Source organism: Ostrea edulis, chromosome 9, assembly GCF_947568905.1.
Source record: "Ostrea edulis chromosome 9, xbOstEdul1.1, whole genome shotgun sequence".
NCBI classification, from domain to species: Eukaryota; Metazoa; Mollusca; class Bivalvia; order Ostreida; family Ostreidae; genus Ostrea; species Ostrea edulis.
In genome coordinates, this window is record NC_079172.1 from 58,509,757 (window position 1) to 58,530,566 (window position 20,810).

At 36.3% G+C, this 20,810-nt stretch overlaps 1 protein-coding gene across 3 annotated transcripts in view; it reads left to right on the forward strand.

Annotated features, from left to right (window-relative positions):
• The window catches only part of LOC125657932 (low-density lipoprotein receptor-related protein 4-like), a 66,558-nt gene extending 47,744 nt beyond the window's left edge, over window positions 1–18,814 (forward strand). Inside the window, exons 10-20 of one of the 3 annotated variants that reach the window (XM_048888853.2) lie at window positions 1,199–1,352; window positions 1,807–1,929; window positions 3,554–3,802; window positions 4,229–4,400; window positions 4,499–4,629; window positions 8,407–8,563; window positions 14,210–14,334; window positions 14,427–14,549; window positions 14,661–14,735; window positions 16,207–16,309; window positions 18,216–18,814. In XM_048888853.2, coding sequence (XP_048744810.2) covers window positions 1,199–1,352; window positions 1,807–1,929; window positions 3,554–3,802; window positions 4,229–4,400; window positions 4,499–4,629; window positions 8,407–8,563; window positions 14,210–14,334; window positions 14,427–14,549; window positions 14,661–14,735; window positions 16,207–16,309; window positions 18,216–18,369 — 1,566 coding nt within the window. In that variant the 3' untranslated portion in view covers window positions 18,370–18,814. The remainder of the gene's footprint in view (window positions 1–1,198; window positions 1,353–1,806; window positions 1,930–3,553; window positions 3,803–4,228; window positions 4,401–4,498; window positions 4,630–8,406; window positions 8,564–14,209; window positions 14,335–14,426; window positions 14,550–14,660; window positions 14,736–16,206; window positions 16,310–18,215) is intronic. The other 2 variants (XM_048888854.2, XM_048888855.2) reach the window with 2 other exon arrangements.
• Window positions 18,815–20,810: the final 1,996 nt, after the last annotated feature.

Here is a 20,810-nt window from a genome sequence, read left to right on the forward strand (position 1 = left end):
CAGAAAAGGCAGAATATAAAATTAGAATTAAATCTGATCCATCATAATTCATTAATACTAAGTTAATGTATTGAGTTCATTATCAGTATTTTGACACTTTCAAAAGTGTTAAAAATTGAATAGTATCAGTAGTTGTTTAATGTCATTGCATTGAAGACATAATAGTATTTGGGGGGGGGAGAGTTTGTTTTTAGGTCACCTGAGTCACTCAAGTGACCTATTGCAATTGGTATGCATCCATCATCGCGCGTTAACATTTTTACATTTTTAACTTCTCGAAAACTACCATTCCGATTCTTTCAAATTTGGTATAAAGCATTTTTGGAACAAGCTGGTCATAAATTGTAAATTTCAGGACTCCCACACCCCTGGGGCCTTAGGGAGGGTCGGGGCAAAACCTATCAAATTGATCAATTTTCAAAAATCTTCTCTAAAACCGCACATCTGGAAGAAAAACTAAATGCAATAGTCATGTAGAGCAGGAAGGCCTCTACCATAATTGTAAATTTTATGATTTCCGAGGTAGAGGTTCTGACTCCAGTACAGGGCCTAATTTGGTATATATGATGTATATGTATAAAACATTTAAATAACATAGTCTGTAATGCTGTTGATACTAAATTGAAACTAACTAGATATTTAGAAGGAGTAGGTATATGTAGCCTTTTACCAAAATTGTAAATTTCATGATCCCAAGATTAATGATTTTGGTTCCAGTATGGGGTCAAAATTATTATAGTAATAATTATCTTTATCATTTGAAAGATTTCTTCTTTAATTTTGTTGATACTGTATAAAAATTAAAAGCATATTTAGAAAAGATGTACCAAAATTGTGAATTTTGCAATCCCAGGGTTTTGACTTTAGGGCTGGGCCGAAATAGTCATATAGTGTTGATGTCATTTACATGTATTATGTAAAGTCTTTCATCAGTATGGGCACTTTCGGGGGCATTTTTGTTATAAGAGCACATCTTAATTGCTAAATATTAGAATTTAGCGTAGATATGGATATGTAGAACAGGAAAATTATTCTAGATTCCATAGCCCTTGGGGCTGGAAATACTTTTAACTGATTCATATGTACATTAGAGGCATTTGAGCAATTAGATAAAGTCGCCTTAGTTTTGTGGCAAACACTAAAGTATTAGAAATCAATTTCAGAAATTATCTTTGTCGCTATAAAAATTTATTTAAAGGATTACCTTGTGTGGACGGATCAGAATGACATGAATGGTATTCACATCGCAGATATCCAGACTCAAAATAAAGTCCGTGGAATATTGCATCCACAGACAGGAGAAGCTCTTGACGTCATCGCTTACGATGTTATCAACCAGCCAGTTCTAGATGGTATTCTGAGCAGAAAAATAATTTATTTTGATACTTTATATTTCTTGTAGGTTTTTGTCCTATACCTACTTACTTTGTAAACAAAAACCAATACATATTTCTGACATGTCTGGAAAAAAATCAAAAAGAATATACCTGAGAGAACTTGTACAGTATAATGCACTATAAGTGTACATTAGAGATGGAGAAGTTTGTTATTGTACAGTATAATGCACTATAAGTGTACATTAGAGATGGAGAAGTTTGTTATTGTACAGTATAATGCACTATAAGTGTACATTAGAGATGGAGAAGTTTGTTATTGTACAGTATAATGCACTATAAGTGTACATTAGAGATGGAGAAGTTTGTTATTGTACAGTATAATGCACTATAAGTGTACATTAGAGATGGAGAAGTTTGTTATATGTTTGGAACAGAAATATGCATAATGAAAGTAACTTTACTTTGGTAGTAACGTGCAGTGATAACAATGGATACTGTGATCAGCTGTGTCTAGGACTGTACAATGAATCATACGTCTGTGCATGCGGAACAGGATTTCAACTTGACAAAGACTTGCAATCATGTATTACAGGTTAAATGATTATATTTCAAATAATTTTCTTAAAATGTCATAATATTTACAAGTATAATATACATAATATCCTAGGGCACCTGATCCCACCTCTGGTACATGTATGTCCTGGGGTCCGTGTTTGCCCAACTCTCCTACTTAGTATTGCTTATAGGGGTTATGAGATTGATCATTGTTCGTTATCTCCACCTTTCATACAGTCTATTATTGTGAAGTATTTAAGTGGTGTATTACTCGGGTGATATTTATTGCGATAAATCGCCGTGCATTGTGGTAACATGAATACTATTAATTCTTAATCATTCAAATTTGCATTTCTTTTACATGCACAATACTTGAAAACTACAGTTATTTGATGTGCACATTCATGTATTCAGTTATTTGATGTGCACATTCATGTACTCAGTTATTTGATGTGCACATTCATGTACTCAGTTATTTGATGTGCACATTCATGTACTCAGTTAATCTAGGAAATACGTCCACCCCCTTATTTCATTTCCGAAACTGTACCTCTCTCGTTTGAACAGTATAAATGTTTTAATCTGTGAGATACCCGGACTGTGATCCCGATTCCCAACTGTAGAGCTTGTAGTTTTACATGATTCCTCTTTCTGCGATTTAACTATAACCTTCAGGGTATGTTGTGATAGACGTTCTGCAATTTTTGGACATATTACAAATGTACACAACATTACATTTTTACATATAGAATATGTTATTAATGGAGATATTAGAAAATTATCAACAAGGTCAAGCTTTTTGGTCACAAGGTTTAAATATTTGTTCCAAGATAATTCCTTTTGATTGGAGAACCAATAGATGAATATATTTGACTTAGTGATTGCTATTTACTAGACATCGGTTTATACCATTTTGATAAGGTTAACGACATTAGTAAAGTTAACGATTTGTCCAGGCCAGGTGGAAAATGAGGGGGGGGGGAATGAACATTTTTGTACATATAGGCCACGTGGTTCTGACATTTGTCCTATGTCCTCAAACGAAGAACTCCTCGAAACAGAACTGAATTACTGAGATGTACATTTATCACGCCTCAGACAAAATTGTTGAAATCTAATTGGTCAGATCTTGGTCACCGTGAAAAAAAAACGTATCATGCGAGAACAATCCGTGTTGAGCAAGTAATTTATTGTCGGGTTCGACTTGCAGCCGTGACAAAATGGCAAAGCGATTTGGGCAAACCGATTTGTATGATATAGACCCTCACATATACAGTTAGAGGTCCTCGACTAGATAAATTCGTTACACAGTTAGTTAGTGACCTGATACGGAAAAATACATGGTGTGAAAACCCGTATCGGGCTCGGCGAAAATACATGGTGTGAAAAGAAAATCCGTATCGGGCTCGGCGTGACGAAGCCGAGCCCGATAAGGGTTTTCTTTTCACACCATGTATTTTTTCTGTATCAGGTCACTAACTAACTGTGTAACTAATAGTACATTGCAAATATTTAGCTTGTTCGTAAAGTTTTGTTTCCATATGTGTGTACTTGTCCCCTACAGTTATAGAAGTAAGAAATCATAAAGTAATGTAAACTGCACGCTTACAAGAAGATTTATTTTTTCGAAATTTTAATTGTGAATTTGGTGATGATTACAGGTTTAGCTCGAGATAATTTCGTAATAGCTGCTGACTCCTACCAGAAACAGCTGTATCAAGTGGATTTGTCGACCGGTGATGTGCACGTCATTGCCCCGGAAATAGCTCACAACCGGCCAATCGCCGTGGCCTTTGATCCGATCAGAAACATGTTGTATTGGACGGAGAATGACAGGGCAGAAGGAAAGGTCATTCAAAGAGTCAATGTGGAGGGTCGGTCCTCAGAAATCATCAAGGCCCTCTCTGAAGGTACGCCCTGCCTTCACCATTTTGTCAGTGTGCCAGAAAAGATCAGTTGTAATAACTGATAGAACTATCGGTATTTTGATAAATAATAATTAGAAATATACAGAAAGCGTACAACTTTGTGGTTGTGCTTTTAAAAAGGTTAATGAATATTAGTAATTGTATGAATATGTAATATACGTAAGTGTGAAATATCAACCATGATGTACTAATCATCGAACAGTTGTGTATGCTAGTGAATCACAACTTAGGCTTTTATTACCTGTTAGTTCTCAAACTTCTAGTTCGCTCAACAGGTGAATTGCTTATTGGAGTGATGGTTTAAGGATAGGTTTATGAAAATATATAATGTAGAATACGTGCAATATAATTAACCCACTCGAAAACTACACACAATCATGGTATATTATTCTGTTGCTTTGATTGCAGATTCCGTTGTTGATGGTTTAGCCTTAGATCATATCAACCGATTGCTGTTTTACACGGACACTGGGCTAGATCGTATTCAAGTCGTTTCAATAGACAACTATCAGATATGCAAGACAGTTGTAAAGGATAAATTAGACGAGCCCAGGGCAATAGCCATACATCCTCTGAAAGGGTAAAGAAAACCTATAGACCAAATCTAGTTTGCTTTTGTACATTTATCTCAGAGAAGCATAAGCATGTTACTTTCCCATTTTGTTATTTTACTTACAGGAAAATATTTTGGTCTGATTGGGGAAATGAACCAAAAATAGAATCTGCGAATATGGATGGAACAGAAAGACGGTTGTTCCTGAGTATGAGCGGTATAGCTTGGCCAAATGGGCTAATTATAGATTATGAAGGTACAATACTTGCATAGAATACGTATGCTGCATGCATTTCAAACTTCTGTATTTTACATATAGGCTCTCAATTATTTTCTTATGCATAAAAGATGAAGTTAACGAACATTATAGGATTGACAACATACTTTTATCTGAAAATGTTGATGCAAAGGATTGTCGTTGCTCTCTGTCGGTAAGCCAAGTGCATCCAATAGCGGATGTTTTATGAGTATGTTCTAGGATGATAAATCAAAGATAAGAATGATGAGGGAATTTTTTCATTATATGAATTAATTCTAGTAAGAAGGTGCATTTTTGCATAAATGCAGAGGTTAGGGTCAGTTCGATTTTTTGAGATCCGGCCTCCCCAAAAATATTCATCGGTTAAAATCCATAAATGAAAAATCACGTGACTGAAAATTAATTACAGTATTTGGACAATCACAGACATATTTGGTATTACTGATTACTTAATGGTATCAACTCTCTCTAATGGTCTACGAGAAAGATCCTTGGTTAACATCCCCACGCTCCTTATATAACCAAGTACCTCGGACGCCATATTTTCAACGAGTTCGTTCCAACTTAATTTGGTCGTAGGGATTTCAATGTTGAATATACATGAATAAATCAATTTATTGGTACTTAAATCTTCTAATATTGTCAAACAGCTGTTATCTTATTGTATCAATCCTAATAACGTTTGGATGTGTTGATACTCGATACGTTTAATCCCATTCGAATCGGTACACATGATTTATGATTTGACCAAAATAAATTCGGAATTTTTTTCTCCGGAAAATGAAATTGCTACTACTAATATTTCAAAAATATATTTTTCAAATCAGAGATTGGCTTTTTAGAAAAAAATATATTGTGCAAATGAGAAGCTCAAATACAACTTTATTATCCTAAAAGTTGTCATCGTCTCTTCTAGGCTTTAATTTACATCTCATTCTGTATTTTTAACTTAATTGCTTTTACTTTGTAATATGATCAATGGGTGGTTAATGATTTATTTAACAAAGGTTATTTGGATATTTGTAAGAACACTTTGCAGTGGCTAGATATAGACCATCTTATACTTAATCCATGTATGTTTTCTTGTTCTTCGTTGTCTTTCAACTATATTCCAGTTTGACGTGTCATTACTTGTGATGTTGATACATGAATAGTTGAAAAGGAGGACCTCAAATCATTTATTTTAGGAGGCCCTAAATCGAGAGAACCTCGGTCTTTCAATTGGCGACATAATTCCACATCTATTATGAATTCTCCTGAAGATTATGCCAGATGATGGGCTAAATATGAAAATGAACTTGATATATTGTCAAAATGGATTAAAAGTATAAAAGGAATATCAAAATCCCGCAAAAGACACATCAAAACAAAAGTACGTACCGTGAAAGGTGAAGACAACGAACAGTAAACTTGAAATACTAAAGCCCATCTCAAATTAACAACATCAAACCGTATGGCTTTTCAACATTTAGCACGATAAATTAATGACTAGACTTTTAACACCATAGACAGTTGCTTCTTCAACAAAAATGGAAAACGGAAATATTCATATCTGGTGATCAGTTATCCAAAAAAATACTTTGTTAAACACCAATCTGATTCCACGCACAAGTACTCAGAATTTGAAATAAAAATATGCTGGAGTTCCTCATTGACAATCCATTCATAGTCTTTGCTGATCAGGTCTTCCAACAGTCTGTTGGAATTCTCATGGGCACGAATTGTGCTCCTTTTATACTGACCTGTATTTTTTATTCTTAGGAGACAGAATTTATTCAAAATCTTCTACGTGAGAAGAAGAAATCTCTTGTGGCCTTCAATGCGAGATTTAGATATATTGACGACATTTTATCTATTAACAATAATAATTTCATTCATATCTCCTTTCGATATATCCCAGTGAACTCGGAATTTAAGACACCACAGAGTCGTCTACTTCTGCTTCATACTTAGACATTTTATTGAAAATAAATCGTCAACTTCCCATATTTATGTAGCAACATTCCATTATCACCTGCATATGGTGTTTATATCTCTCAACTGATTCGATACGCGAGAGCTAGTGAGTATGATCATTTTTTAAATATAGGCATGCTAGTGAAAAACAAGTTGATGATGCAGGGGTTTCAACAGTCTCGTTTAAAAATCAGCATTTCGCAAATTATATTATTGTTATAATAATCAAGTTTTCCAATATAATCTATCATTGTGGCAAATAATGTCTGACGTGTTTCCCGATTGTTGGGCCGTTCTTGTTACACTGATTTTGACTACGGATAACTCCGTTTACTTGATCAAGATATAGGGCTAACGGAGATTCATAGACACCATTCATAGAAAACTACTTTTGATTCCCTACCATAAATGATCATGTAGCCGTAATAATAACTATAGATCACTTGTAGATTATATATCAAACAAGCAACAGATATATAAAAAACCTTAATGTCACAAAAATGAACACCGTAGATCTGGAAAGTAGATACGTCCTCAGTAGGTGAAAGCATGCGGCAGAAAGGGAATCTGCACTCTGACATCACCTCTGAAGAGCGGTCCTGTGGGTGATGGATCGCACTTATACAAATCAACAACACCTCCACCCCACCCTCGCTCACTGCACTACCATGATTTGTATGTCTGAAAACATTTCATGTATATTGAAATAAAGGCAGTCGAGATTGATAATGGGTCAATTTAGTTTGTTGAGTATAAATATGTCACTCTGATGTGTGAAATCATCTTATCAAAATTAGCAAGAGGACATGCTTATTTTGTCATCTCAATATCCAAGTACCATATTGTTTTAAAAATGAAATTGGAGAATATACGTTTTGCCAAAAAGCAGGGAAGCTTAACATCATTCATCGTCGCAAGCCACGCCTATTGTCTCTGTTTACACTACGTCAAATACCGTAGCTGTGTGATTAAAAATAATCTTTGACTTCATGAATATTTATGTTCATTAGTCAACCAATCGCTGAGCTTCCATGGGTTTTTTGTTTTTTTTTGTGGAAAGAAAATCCTTCAGAGGTCATTGCGTGCTCGTAGCGGAATAATCCGAGGATTACCGATTGAGAACAAACTGGACAATTTTTAGCTGTTGTAACTAAAGAACGCTTCTTTGTTGACTTCACCGGTGTAATAAATTTATCATATAATATGCGTAACCACGCCGCTCTCTTTAGATAATTGTCCGATCAACTCTAGTCTTGCAGATTTCAACACATCCACTTTACTCCGAATTTCCTCATCAAGTTTGAGAATACGATTAAGTTTATTAACACAGAATTTACAAGCGTAACCACTGCTGTTAATGCGAATTTCATTTGATAAATACTTATAAAATTTACCTCTTTCTGTAAACAGAGATCTGTAGCCTTTTTTGCCCGTCATTTCTTTACACAAATACTGCACGTTTTAGTTCTGGGAGCAGCTTGGTCAGAAATATGATTGTGTCATTTCATATATATTCATGAAAATCAAGTGTTTCGCTGACCATGCAGTCACGGTTTGAGGTAGGGTAGGTACTACCGCACTCTGTAACCGTGGCTAGTGACGATGAGTATCATTATGTAGTTACTTGTTTTGGCTTGAGGCCAAAGTAAGAGCTCCAAAGATTATAAGAATTATTTCTCCATTAGTATACATGTGTGTTTGCACGATGTTGTTAACGAAGTCTTTGAGGTGTTTTTTCTTACAAAGTTAGTAACATTGCGACAACACATACCGAGTATGAGATAATGGTTTGTGCATTATCTTTTTTTTTTTCTGCAGACAACGTCCTTTACTGGGTGGATGCTAAACAAAACACAATAGAATCCATATCTATTGATGGGACTGATCGGCGGATAGTCGTCCATGAAACTGATGTCCATTACTTTGGTATTACTCTGGTCGGAAATCAACTCATCTTATCTGACTGGAAATCCAAGTAAGAGAGAAAAGGGAGTGTGTGTGTCTCCTCGGTCACGCTTACAAAATAAAATATCTGTAGAAATGTACATTTAGCTCTCGGGAAAAATTGGATATACCACAGCTACATATTCACTCATTATAAAAGAGTGTGTGTGTCTCCTCGGTCACGCTTACAAAATAAAATACATGTATCTGTAGAAATGTAGCTCTCGGGAAAAATTGGATATACCAGAGCTACATATTCACTCATTATAAAAACTTGGAATTACAGGGCTACTTCTACTTGTATTGCGGCCTCAAAATTTTAATATAAATAATTTCGAACACATTTTCCCAACACATTTGTGTCGAGACACACCGTCAAAGACTCCATGCGAACCGAAAACTCACGCTTTAAAAATGTTCTCTTCGCGATTGGGAAGTCGTGGGGTGGATTCTCAATCTCAACGCCGTACCAAACGTGAACGTGTAAAAATATGAAAAAGAAGAATTTGATACATTGTCAGAATGGATCAAATGTACATGTATTAAAATCCCGCATTAGACATGTTAAAACAAAAGTAAGTACCATTTATCATTCTGTGTTTAGTAAACCAGAAGTGATAAAAGAATTAGATAGGTTACATGAGGAATATGTTTTGGTTCCAGCTGACAAGCTCTTTTAGCAACATTGTCTTTGTAAAAGTTTCTTTGTAAGGCTCATTATTACAACTTTATTTTAAACGAACTTGTCATTAGTTCTACTTTTGGTAATCGTATTATACTCCAACTGCCCTTTCAAAAGATGAAATTCTTTAAAACCATGCTTCAGTTTCAGACATATTTAATATCCCAGTCAATGGGTCGAATGAATATGAGTTACGTACCTATACTGGATTCCTAAAGTACATAAAAACCATCTCCAAACAAAGACACATTGCTGGATCCAGTAAGTGCTCTACCAAGCCCCTATCTTTGCTCTTCACGAAAATATTAACAGCTGTGAAAGAGAAACTTTAAACTTACTGTCCGACTAACTATGCCAGAAGTAGTGTATATCAAATGTGGAATATCCTCATTGATAATATCTTCGTGGTCTTTGGTGATCAGGTCTTCCAGCAGTCTGTTGGAATTCCCATGGGCACGAATTGTGTTCCTTTGTTAGGTGACCTGGTTTTATATTCATATCAAGCTGAATTTATTCATAAACGTCTACGTGAGAAGAAAAATCTCTTGCTGTGCCCTTTCATTCAACATTTAGATATATCGAAGACGTTTTATCTATTAACAGTAATAACTTTCATTCATATGTCGATTTGATATATCCATGTGAGCTCGAAATAAAAGACACCATAGAGTCGTCCGCTTCTGCTTCATACTTAAATATTTTATTGAAAGAAGATATTAAGGGCAAACTAACAACTCGACTTTATGACAAACGGGATTATTTCAGCTTCTCCATCGTCAACTTCCCATATTTATGTAGCAATATTCCATTATCACCTGCATATGGTGTTTATATCTCTCAAATGATATGATACGCAAAAGCTTGTTCTGTGTATGGTCAGTTTTTAAATCGAGGCAAGCTACTGACAAACAAAGTAATGGTATAGGGGTTTTAACAATCTCGTTTAAAGCCAGCATTTCGCAAATTTTATGATTATAATGATCTATTTTGACAATACAAACTATCAAATGCCGTCTGACGTGTTTCATGCCGATTGTTAGGTCGTTATAGGAACACTGATTTTGACTACGGATAACCCCGTTAACCTGATCAAGATATAAGGCTCACGGCGGGTGTGACCGGTCCCTGTCGTACTGAGACGTGATTTAAGGGGGATTACTATGGCTACTATGGGGCCTTCCAAATTATGTGATTACTTGATTTACATAGGATGCTTACTCCTCCTATGCACCTGATCTCACCTCTGCTGTGTCCAGGGATCCGTGTTTGCCCAACTATCTATTTTGTATTGCTTATAGGAGTTATGAGATTGATCACTGTTCGTTATCTTCATCTTTTATTACGCCAAAACGTAAAGCGTTTGTTTCAGAAAATCTCAACGCCAAAACTAACCGATATACAGTAGTCTATTAACACCATCGCATCGTGCTGTGGTAAGAAAATCTCTTTCACAAGAGGTGAAGGGTTTGAAATGATGGAAGATTTTCAATATTGTCAGAGTGTCATCATTGGAATGATGATGAAAAATTGGTTTTCATGTAAAAGTTCACTTAGAGAGTTAGACGTACTGAGACGTGATTCAAGGGGGATTACTATGGGGCCTTCCAAATTATGTGATTACTTGATTTACTGAACGTAACAGGGGGTACAACATCTAATAATCTTTCCTCCATTTACCCTGGAAGATGTCATTAAACGCATGAAGTCTACAGAACATGGGCGGGGATCACAATCATGACAAAGAGGGATTCGCGATTTATATACTTCAGAGGAGGACATCATGTCTTTATAGATTGCTGCTGTTCAGTCACTGCCTACAGAAGCCCTTCTGTGAAATACAAAACAAAGACTCTACTTCAGCTCGTGGTAAATGACTCTTGAGGATACGACACCCTGTTAGTGTAGTTCAGATGGGGTCGCCTGTGCGTTTTAGTTGATAAGAAAATAACAGTGAGGCTACAGTAAATGACGTTAGAGTGAATGCTGACGGCTTTTCTATGTGGGAAGAATGTATTCCATATTACCGTCGCGAACCAAAGAGTCGTTGTTAGCATTGTTGTAAATGAATTTCTCTCTAGTTAAAACATGATGGTGACGTAAACCTTTTGTTTGAATTGTCCATTCTATAGGATATTATTGTGATAACTCCATAAACAGTCCATTAAGTTACCTGTTAGTCTCTTTTCGAAGAACTGTCCATTCATTTAATTTCACTTCCTGTTTGATTCGGACCACTCTATACAGGCCATACGGTCCATACAAACATAATCTGCCCAAGATTGCGTGTTGGAACCATTGGCAGGAGCCGTAATGGGAGATAGATACTGCCAGACTGGACTGGGTATACCCCTATACGTGTGATGTAGGGCCGGGGAGTCAATATTATAGCGATCATTATGGTTACTCACCTCCTCCAGAGACTTTTCAAGATGTAGGGGAAGATGGATATTGGTGCAACTAGTGTTGATATTTTTGTTCAGAATTCAACATTCACTTGCGTATAATGCAAACGCGAGATCCATATGAAATGACTTGCAAAAGTTGCAGTCACAGGCTTTCGTCGAGTTGAATATATATACGAGGGCTTTTCGATATGTAATGTGTATTGTACGATATCTCAAAAGTTTTCGACTCAAATAGTGAAATGAACACTACGTCCCTTCAAAGTATTTTCCGCGGTTTGAAATACATAATTTAAATCTCTGAATCCTTTTCTGAAATGCGTCACAGTACGCTGAGTTAGGTAGACCTCTGAGGCACTGACTGATGGCTGAGCCAATGACATGTAACGACGACCAGGTAAGAACTTTGTAAGTTTTGGAAAAAGGAAAAGGTCGCATGAGGCTAGATCTGGAGAGTATGGTGTTTGTGGCAAAACGGTAACCTTCTCCGACTTCAAAAATGGCTTCACAAGCTGAGATGTATGTGATGGGGCATTATCATGAAGAAGACGAACATGCCTAATCCTGACGAAAGGCGTCATTTATGATAATATTTCTTGGGCTTTTTAGTATAACATCTCGGTAATACCGACCTGTAACACGTTTGCCCTTCGACACCGGAATATGTACGGCTATACCATCACATGAGAAGAATATGCAATAAAGAGCCTTCTTTATGCTTATGGTTCTTTTGGCAACTACAGGCCTTCTACCGTGTTTAGTTAGCCATATTTTGTTTCTTTTTATTTTTACTGGTTCGAAATAGTGAACCCATGTTTCGTCACCAGTAACAATCTTTGCAAATTGTCTTTCATTGAATTAGGGAAACATTTTGAGCAATTGCTTAGCGGTTTGTACTCGTATCCGTTTTTGGTCATCTGTCATTATATCCATCTGGCAGAAATCTTTCGTACTTTCAAAATACGCTTCAAAATGAAATTCACCCGCGATAGCGATATGCCAACAGCTTTGGTAATATCACGAATCGTGTATCTGCCATCACTTTCAATCATTTCCCTGACTTTTGAGACATTTGCCTTGCCTTTTATAGTCACAGATCGGCTAGATTTTGCTGCATCTTTGACGGATTCTGTGCCTGTGAGAAATGTCTTTCTCCACCTACGAACTGTCTCATAAGATACCTTATCAGACCCATAAGCTTCCCCCAATTCAGTTAAAATCTGCATTACCGAATGACCGAGTTTTGTGCGAACTTTTATATAAGCTCTAATTTTTTCAATATTCTCAACCCGTTGGAAAGGTGTTGAATAGAGCTATTCAAGAATATCATCCACGTAATCGTGCAAAGCGTTATTGGGCTGTGGTACAATACACATTACATATCGAACAGCCGTCGTAATTTTAAAAATGTCTTGCTGTAAAATAAACTGTTTAGAGGAAGACATTTTTTAAATCATATACTGTGTTAAAATTATTGTAGAATTCAATCAGACACTGTGTTTTGTAAAGCTATGAAAGGTAATCATTGAATTTATAGTAGAATTTAATCAGACACTGTATTTTCGGTAAAGCTATGGAAGGTCATCATGGTAGTGTGGTAAACTCAAATTAGGTGGCTCGCCAACCTCTGAAATGAATCAGGAATTATCAAAGGCGACAAAGTACTTCAGTGAATGCTTCAGCCTGAGCAGAAACTCTTCACGTCTCAGTATTCTAGTCTTCTCACAGTACACAATTATTTCTACCCAAATCTCCTTATAGAACTAATTAGTTCCATGTAAAATCCCAAGATGATCTCACAGGTGAGAAAACTGTGGCTATGCATATTAATGGTAAAATGTCAAATGGTTGACTCCTAGTAGTGTATTCATAACTTCCTTTTAGCGTTAATAAATGTATAAACGTATATTGTAACACAATGGTAGAGGAAAAATAAGTTTTTGAAAATATCTCTCATTTAAACTTTTTGGGTGGCGATGATTTAAGAGCTGAACTATCCACAGATGAAACTGAACTGTAAATGAAGGGTTTTTATGCCTGGTGACTCGTTGGGGCTATACTATGATATGGTATCCCATTTTCCCTTATAGAGCTATATCTCTGTGGTTGTTAATCACCACATGCAGCTCGTGCTCTGCTTCAGCTATATGACTGTAAGCTGATTAATTATATTCATTACTAGGGTTGGCTTTTAGTATGTCCACCATTTTACGTTTTAAATGATAATTTTGGTGTTTTCTCATCTGATTAAGACGACGTTTGCTGTCTGTTTAATTCATAGTCGTCAATGAACGGAAAATCACAATAAAACTCGGAATATGATACCGAAAAAATGTTCTATGTCCACGTTTTCACACATGCGCGCATATATAGCTACATGATCTAAAAAGGTAAAGAAACATGTTTGTCTTTTAACTCGAGAAATCAAAACAATGATTTTGTCACGTGACAGGAATAACAGCCTCAGATTCAAAATTTTGTTTAAAAATTTGCCTCGTTTGGTATTACACGTCATAGTTTTACAATTTAGTCATTATTTCGCCATATGCCAATTTTCAAAGTTCTGGTAACATTGAAAAAATCTTGTTTTCAGTTCTCTAAAAACTATAAACAAGTCAACTAGGAATGGAGGATCGACGCAGGTGAAACCCATAGGCCCTGCTGCCTTCTCACGATTGAATGGGTTGACTTCATATGACTCAACATCTGTCATAAAGGGTATACAAAAGTAGAAATATCTGACTGTTCCTAGTTTATCTTGTACATTTCTACACAAAGATAATCAAGAATAATCCTTGGATTCATTTTAGGTGCCAGTGGATGTACTGGGGTTTTCACTTGTGATCATATTTGTATACCTCTACCTCGACTTAGATTCATTTGCGCATGTGCAGATGGTTATCAAGAACAAGGATCCGCATGTATCAAAACTGGTATGCCCGTGGTAATTGAAGAAGACATTTAACTTTCTCAAAGTCACCATTAAATGATGTTTATTACTGTTAATTGATATCATAACCTGACACAGTTTTTTGTGTTTCCAGACCCCAATGCCACATCAATAGATGCTCGAGCTAAACACAATCCAAAATCGAGTGCATCTAGCAAGTATATCACATGTAAGTATTTTTACTTTTGTAACCACGAATTAAACACACACAAATCAAATTCATAGGAAGAGTGTGATTATAACAGGCAAATCTTGATGCTTCTTAAAATGAATTTCAATACACTTATTATACGTTTCAATAGTTTCATAAACAGCTACATCACCTTAAAATTTGAAAGGAAACTGTCGAACATATGTATACAAAGGGATGCCATTGAGTATCACATCCTTATCTTTTTTATGAAAAGGTAGATTAAAGTGGCTATAGTGGGAAAATGTCGAAATCGGAAGCGGCTTTAAGCATTGTTTTTATCTAAATGTCCCACCGGTCCTGAGGTTTTCACATATCATTTTACGAAAGAACAAACCACACACACACACACACACACACACACACACACACACATGTAATATGATCAATCAACTAGCAAAATGCAGGCATGAGATTTCATACCTAAGATAACGAGAAATGGGACTCAATTATTCTTAAATATTCTGTTTTCATCCAATAAAAAAACCTGGGACCGGGACCGAAGACCGGGTTTTAATCACCAGGTTTCAGTCAGTACTGTTTGAGGTCCCTCTCGAGAATATTTCACTCATATGGAGACGTCAGCATTGCTGATAAAGGGCTGCTAAATTTAGGCCTATGTTCGACGCTATATGGACTTGGAGCAGGGAGGTGGTCTTTATCGTGCCACACCTGCTGTGACACGGGACCTCGTTTTTTGCGGTTGCATCTGAAAGACCGCCCCATTTAGTCGCCTCTCACGACAAGCAAGGGGTAATGAGGACCTATTTAACCCAGATCACGAATACCCAAGTTAAGTGTTAAATACCACTGAGCATCATTAGAATTATGGATCCCAGTACGTATCGAGGGGATACAAACCCGCCAGAAATTAGCCATGTTCTGCCGTTCATGGATGAATTGTGCAACTCACCCATACCTATGAACTTACCTACGCATACTAAGACTCCTGTTTCATGACATTCCTCAGACTATTTCACACGAGTGTCCTTCCCCAAATGACATTTTTGTGCACCAATCTACCCCTATGTTTGATATAAAAATTATGAAAGTTGTATGTTCCTGGTCATGCATGTAATTATCTAACAAAACGATAGTAGGAGCTTGTATTTGTTAAACTTGCTTATACGCAGATGCTGTGTTGTGATCCACAACTTCTGCATAAATTTGCATTAGAAAAACAATAAAAGAAATCAACATAGGTATTGATTACAAATGAAATACATTTTTCAGTTTAAGGGAATTTACCACCAACATGCTATATTCTTTTTCGCGTGACATTCAAGTGACCATGTGGATTTTTTATTCTACATTTTGTTTCATTATGTCGTATTCTTTGTAGCATATTTACAAGAAGTTGAGGTCTGCATTGATAGTAAAGGTTTATCTCATTTGTCCTTAACATTTTTAGATTCAAACACTGGTTTATCTCATATGTCCTTTGTTTTAGATTCAAACACTGGTTTGTCAAAAGGGGGAGTAATCGCTATAGCAGTAGTATGTGTTGTCGCCTTCATCATCACCATCATTGCTGCCATGTTTCTATTTACACGGTAGGTTGGAGTAACTTTCATTGCACTCCATTTTTGGAACATGTGTTTTTACTCTGCTACTTATTCGTGACAAAGCCGCCAGTGTTAGATATTGAAAAAACATCTTTATTAGTTAGACCCCAAAGTCGTCAAAGCTTTGTATCTGAATATGAAAATAGTGTGGTGAAACTCGTATTGTAGAGGGGATTGAAACATACTTTATGATAAACTCATCAGATGGTGTAATTCTTATGGCTACAATCTTAGTATAAGTAGCTTATCATTATAAATCAACCTAAGTCCAGAGGGTATAAATAGAGCCGTCCTGTCATCTTCCGTTAGTCTGTTGGTACTCGAACTCAACTGAGGTCTTTTGACTGGTAATATTGAGTTGGTACTCAGGACAAGCTTGGGGGTTGTGTCGGAAAGCAATAGAATTGTTAGCTAGGCGACTCAACTCCTACGCCTGGTCCTTTGTGACTTCACATTGTCTTGGTGACTTGTATCAGGGATAGTGTCTCTGTGGCTTTTCCAGGTGATAGGACGATAGAGAGCTTAGGTTAGGTGGCTGCAGACTGTGTCGGGAAACAACAGAATTGTTAGTTATACCATTCAGTCTGTAGCTACTTAAGTTATATTTATATTTCCTCATATTGATTAGTCTGATTAGTTTTTTTACTATTAGTTCATGGTTTGTTTAATGATCATCCAAGTAAGACGAAGGGAAATATTATTCCGGGTTTAGTCAGTTAGCCTATCCTGGTTTATTTATTAATGTTAATGTTATTGTTCCTGTTCGTCTGCAACGAAGATAGTAGTAACAGTAAGTGTATTGTAATTGAACTTAATTTCTCAGGAAGGAAACCTAAGCGAACTCATATAATTATTCTAATCATTTGTTAGGTAAATACGTTACAATAGTAGCAATGATATCCCTTTGAAGTCTTTTGCTTGCTTCAAAATGGTCATTATTATACCCCCCGCAACAAGTTGTGGGGGGGGGGTATACTGGAATCGGGTTGTCCGTCTGTCTGTCCGTCCGTCTGTAGACGCAATGGTTTCCGGGCTCTAAAGCATTATCCTTTCCACCTACCGTCACCATATCATATATAAGGACTACCCATGGGATGAAGATGTTCAATATCGATTTTGGGGTCAAAAGGTCAAAGGTCAAGCGCACTGGACATCGAAGTAGCAATATGGTTTCCGGGCTCTAAAGCGTTATCCTTTCCACCTACAGTCACCATATCATACATATGGACTACCCATGGGATGAAGATGTTCCCTTACGATTTTGGGGTCAAAAGGTCAAAGGTCAAGCGCACTGGACACTGAAGTAGCAATATGGTTTCCGGGCTGTAAAGCGTTATCCTTTCCACCTACAGTCACCATATCATACATAAGGACTACCCATGGGATGAAGATGTTCCCTATCGATTTTGGGGTCAAAAGGTCAAAGGTCACGCGCACTGGACATCGAAGTAGCAATATGGTTCGGTTTGTCATGCCATTTGTTTTTTACACTCAGAAAAGAGGTAGTTTATACCTATTACCAACACCCTTTGGGAGATTGGGGTAAGCGGGGGGTATTCTTAGTGAGCATTGCTAACAGTACCTCTTGTTTATTGATATTCTTTGCTGCCTTATACTCAGGTGATTGTCCCTTTGGATTCTTCTTTAATTTAAGCTTGGTCTGTAATGGAAGAAGGTTTTTTTTTAATAGCTTTCATATTTGTAGTTACTATCCTTACATCGGAAGTCGCGTGCATGTGTATCGTTGTGGTTCTAAGTTTCAAGTATATAGTTTCAACAAACGTATATCGCCATTCTTTTATTATTACATTCTGTATTGATAAATATAGTTAATACTGTATGACCAGTGAATGTTTCGCATTGTGTAAATCATGCAATATTATACTATTAACAGATGGCGGTCAGGAAGAGTACGACACGAGCGGCTAGTGGACTCGGGGAACAATCAGGTGGACAACTTCTACAGAATTACTTTCCCTGACAAACATCAAGAATCCGTCAGTTTTGATTCGGGAATTGACCAGTACGATCAAAATCAGAGTTCATGAGAGTTAAATCCTTCCATTCATTTTTTTCTTTTACTGACTAAAATGTGTCGACAAAATGTGAATACAAAAGTACAAACGGTTTTGTGATCCATTGTTTAATATACTGTGGTTAAGTGCGGTGGATGTTTATTCTCTATTGACATCTTGTCGAAAATGTTATGTAATAAACAAGTTCTTGTTGACTACGCATTCGTCATAGCCTGATGGACATAGATGATATTGATTGATATGAATCATGACATGTAAAAGTGTAATAAGAGAGGTTGTATCTTTCTCAACTGAATAGGGGTATTATGTACAACAGGTTTAACATGGACTTTGTAGGACTACAGATCATTACGATAACTTCGCTCCGGCAAATTGATAAATTATTGATCTTTGATTGGTTTCAAAAATGTCATCGTAATCATACATTCTTACAAGAACATAAAAATATTATATGTAATTAACATGTTGTGTACTTTTTTAAAATTTTGAATGGAAGGTGAAGATAACGACAAGTGATCAATTTCACAACTCTAAAAAAAATACAAAATCAAAAGTACGGAAAGCAATGGAGTAAAGGAAATCTGAAGCATTAACATTGGTGAAGGAAGTGGTACATGTATTATCTGGTTACAGATCGAGCAACCATATTTTAGAAATAGACAACCGTTTGAAAGATTTCATTGGGATATGAAGTGGGGTGGTCACGTGATCAAATCCTGCAGAACCCAAGATATCCGAGACGAATAGACACATTCAAAACTCGCGGTATCCAATGGCGACGTGGTAGCCTAGAAGCGGGGGATCGCAAAATATCAATGATAATGCCGAAGTATCGCTACTGGACGAAAACAGTACTGAAATTATCATTTTACAGATAATACAGGTATGATAATGTTGGTACCGAAAAATACGGATATTTTTACTGATGGTACTGATAATTTGTTAATTCTGATAAATGCTGATATTTACTGTCGCTTTTACTTTTTTCTAAAGTGATGAAAATGAGACCTATGTTTTTATAAGTGAAAAGGTGATGATAAAGATTAGTGACCAATCTAATAATTCATATAAAGAATACAAAATTAAGAGTAGGGCAAACACGGACCCCTGCAGATATCAGAGGTGGTAAAAGGTGCCTAGGAGTAGTAAAATTTCCCTCTCGACCGATCACACCCACCGTGAACCCTATATTTCAATTGTGTAAACGTAGTAATTCGTAGTCAAAACCAGTGTGTAAAGAACGGACTCAATTGGTATGAAACATGCCACACAACATTTTACCCAATAACAAGATGTATTGGTAAATTGGATCGTTATAACGACTATGAAATTTGGGAAATGACGTCACATGAGGATGGAAATACATGTACATTAAAGCGCAAAAATATGTCATTGCGTTGACCCTGAGGTCCGTGCAGAAAATGATTAACCGAGGTTAAGCTGGATGCTTTTTGAAAAATGCAGAATCATACGTTTTCACAAAACCTTTATAAATTCGAACCTAACAGAATAACACGTGACCATACACACAAGGAAAGCAACTTGCGCATACAATGTCTTATTAAAAAAATTGTGAAGGGAATTCAGAAAACTGTAAGAATGGTTTGTGGAAAAACAATAAAAAAACGATAAATGTTGTAATGGAGTCTAATTTATTATACATGACGACATATTCACCTCAGAAACTCTCACCAAAAGAGGAGTTCATAATCAATTGTCGAGATTTTAAAAAAAAAAAAATAAAGTTCGGGATAATTTATGAAAAGTAGGTTTTTGTGTTCTGTACAAAACAATGTTATTTACCTAGTTACACATGTTCACCTCAATGTTCAACTAACGAGGTGATATATACTGTTGTTCATGTCTTAAAATGGATATCATTTGTAAAATTGCACCAAGCTTTTGAAATGAAAAACGACATTCAAGTTTGTGAGGATCAATATTTCTAGATTTGTATCACTATGTTAAAGGGAAGGGCAACCCTAACAACATGTTTGCTTTTATGAATAAAGTACATGTATTACTGATATCGTAAATGACAGTCTTTAACAAAAAAAATCCTTGCTTAACGATTAAATTAATATTAATATATTATATATTTTAAATTATCCGTCGCTAAGAGAGCGGCCCTTGAAGTTTAATTTATGACGTCACACCGTCGGTTTCGGTTTATTTCACCAGCAGCACTGTAAATTGAGCCCATTCTTTCGCAAGAAAAAATCAATATTGATTGATTGAATATTGTTTAACGTCCCTTTCGAGAATATTTCAATCATATGGTGACGTCACCACTGCCGGTGAGGGTCTGAAAATTTTAGGTCTATGCTCGGCGCTTATGGCCATTGAGCGGGGAGGGATTTTTATCGTGCCACATCTGCTGTGACACTGGACCTCAGTTTTTGCGGTCTCATCCGAAGGACCGCCTCATTTAGTTGCCTCTTACGACAAGCAAG